The sequence below is a fragment of the Pinus tabuliformis genome, chromosome 8, assembly GCF_031772625.1.
Source record: "Pinus tabuliformis cultivar Carrire ecotype Pingquan chromosome 8, CPIR1, whole genome shotgun sequence".
Taxonomy (NCBI): domain Eukaryota; kingdom Viridiplantae; phylum Streptophyta; class Pinopsida; order Pinales; family Pinaceae; genus Pinus; species Pinus tabuliformis.
This window is the reverse complement of record NC_142294.1, coordinates 1,307,357,957-1,307,359,602: the sequence shown is the minus strand read 5'-3', so window position 1 is coordinate 1,307,359,602 and position 1,646 is coordinate 1,307,357,957. Positions and strand designations below refer to the sequence as shown.

At 41.0% G+C, this 1,646-nt stretch overlaps 1 protein-coding gene across 1 annotated transcript; it reads right to left on the bottom strand.

The window, feature by feature from the left end:
* Nucleotides 1–492: 492 nt before the first annotated feature.
* LOC149240282 (uncharacterized) lies at nt 493–1,505 on the bottom strand (the record flags this gene model as incomplete). Its single annotated transcript, XM_089370124.1, has 2 exons — nt 493–811; nt 889–1,505. Coding segments are annotated over 2 exons (936 nt in total), but the record flags the coding sequence as incomplete, so codon positions are not given.
* Between the last annotated feature and the right edge of the window lie 141 nt (nt 1,506–1,646).

The following is a 1,646-nucleotide window of genomic DNA, read 5'->3' as shown; positions in this document are numbered from 1 at the left end:
GAGATTTGAATATTTAATTTACAAGTTAACCATGATTCAAACAGTCAAAAATTCACATCTATCCCATCACATTTTAAAGGGAGGGAGCAATGCATGATTGTTGCAAAACTATTAGCAAAAAACAAATTATCTGGTGATGCGAGTTTCATTTTTCATGTTTCAAAAACGTGTTACCTGATGCATTCCAAGAGGCATTTCTCTGTGATTGTATTACAACTCAGTATACTTCAATAGTGTATGTTGATCGTGATTGTGATAAACTGGCCAAAACAAGATCCCAGGCCTCAACTGACTGTGTCATGACCCAGAGTGATAATATATAAATATATACACTAATTCGCAGCCATTACTCATGCGGGCTGGAGGGATCATGGGACTGGATCATAACAGACAGATGATCCTTGGTTAGTGTTCTTAAACCTCTTTCAATCAATAAGGGAAATGCGATACAATCTAACCCTGACCAAAACAGAAACCCGAATATCTAGTCTTTTACGAGCGAGAAAGCTTGCCACTGTAAATTTCAAGTAACTTCGGGGTTTGAGGACTGCACTGGACATATTTTTCGCGGAACTTACGCTCACTTAAACAAAGCGCACTAATGAGACTATGAGGATGCTTGGAAGGTTGCATAGCACTAACAGCACTCCACACCTTGTGGCGAGGCTTGATCCTACACTCCAAGCTGAAATAAGACACTAAATGAGGATATGATAAAATAAACTTTGCAGGAAGCCCTGCAGTGTGCATGAAAAACTCCATGTTCTTCTGCACCTTATCCATGGAAACATTTAATATATATGGGTTTCTCCTAAAAAGCTCCTTGATCTCATCTTCCAGGAGGCCAAAAGTTGCCCAATACTTCAATTTTTTTTCCAAAATTCAGGCCCGTTTCGTTTAGGTAGAATAAGAGGTGCCCATTTGAAAACACTTGAGACATCAGCCTCTGATCCAAACAGGTTTTGAAGATACTGGATATTGGGACGCAGAGTTTTCTCGAGACTCCCGTTAAGCAATCTGGATCCATTGGATATGACATTTCCCAAGTCTTGTGCAGAAAGGCCCAATGTTTTCATGAACTCAATCTTGGGTTTCAACTGCCGATCAGCATTGAGAAAAAGAATAGCTGGGTTTCTGGTAATAGTCTTCCTTACCTGGTGCTCTGTGAACTCCGAATCTCTCAGTAACTGTACCGCTTGTTGGGCTGTGTGAGCTGATCTCGTCGCAACCAAGGATGGCCTTGCTTTAAGGATAGTTGAGAGCTCAGACTGACACAACCCACATTCGTTGAGTAAGAATTCTGAAACGGGGCATGTGCTATCGGCTTCAGGGTAGCTTGTGGACTTGTCTTTATCAGCAATAGTTGTAGAAAGTCGTGATAATTTAACAAAATAATCCGGAGAAATGGTGAAGATGGTGCTGCAACAGCTGCCGCCAGGGAGTGACGCTGAGATCCCAAAGATGAAGCCAAGTACTGGGCGAACATGGCCATCGCTGAAAATATGAAGTTAGGGATTTCTCCAATATGATCCCATAACAAATCGCTTCAAAGAGGATTGGTGTGATTCGTATAGAGATAAACATGTTTGTTTATTATATGAAAGGGAAGGGGATTAGGGCAGGAAAGATATAAGTTACATATGAAA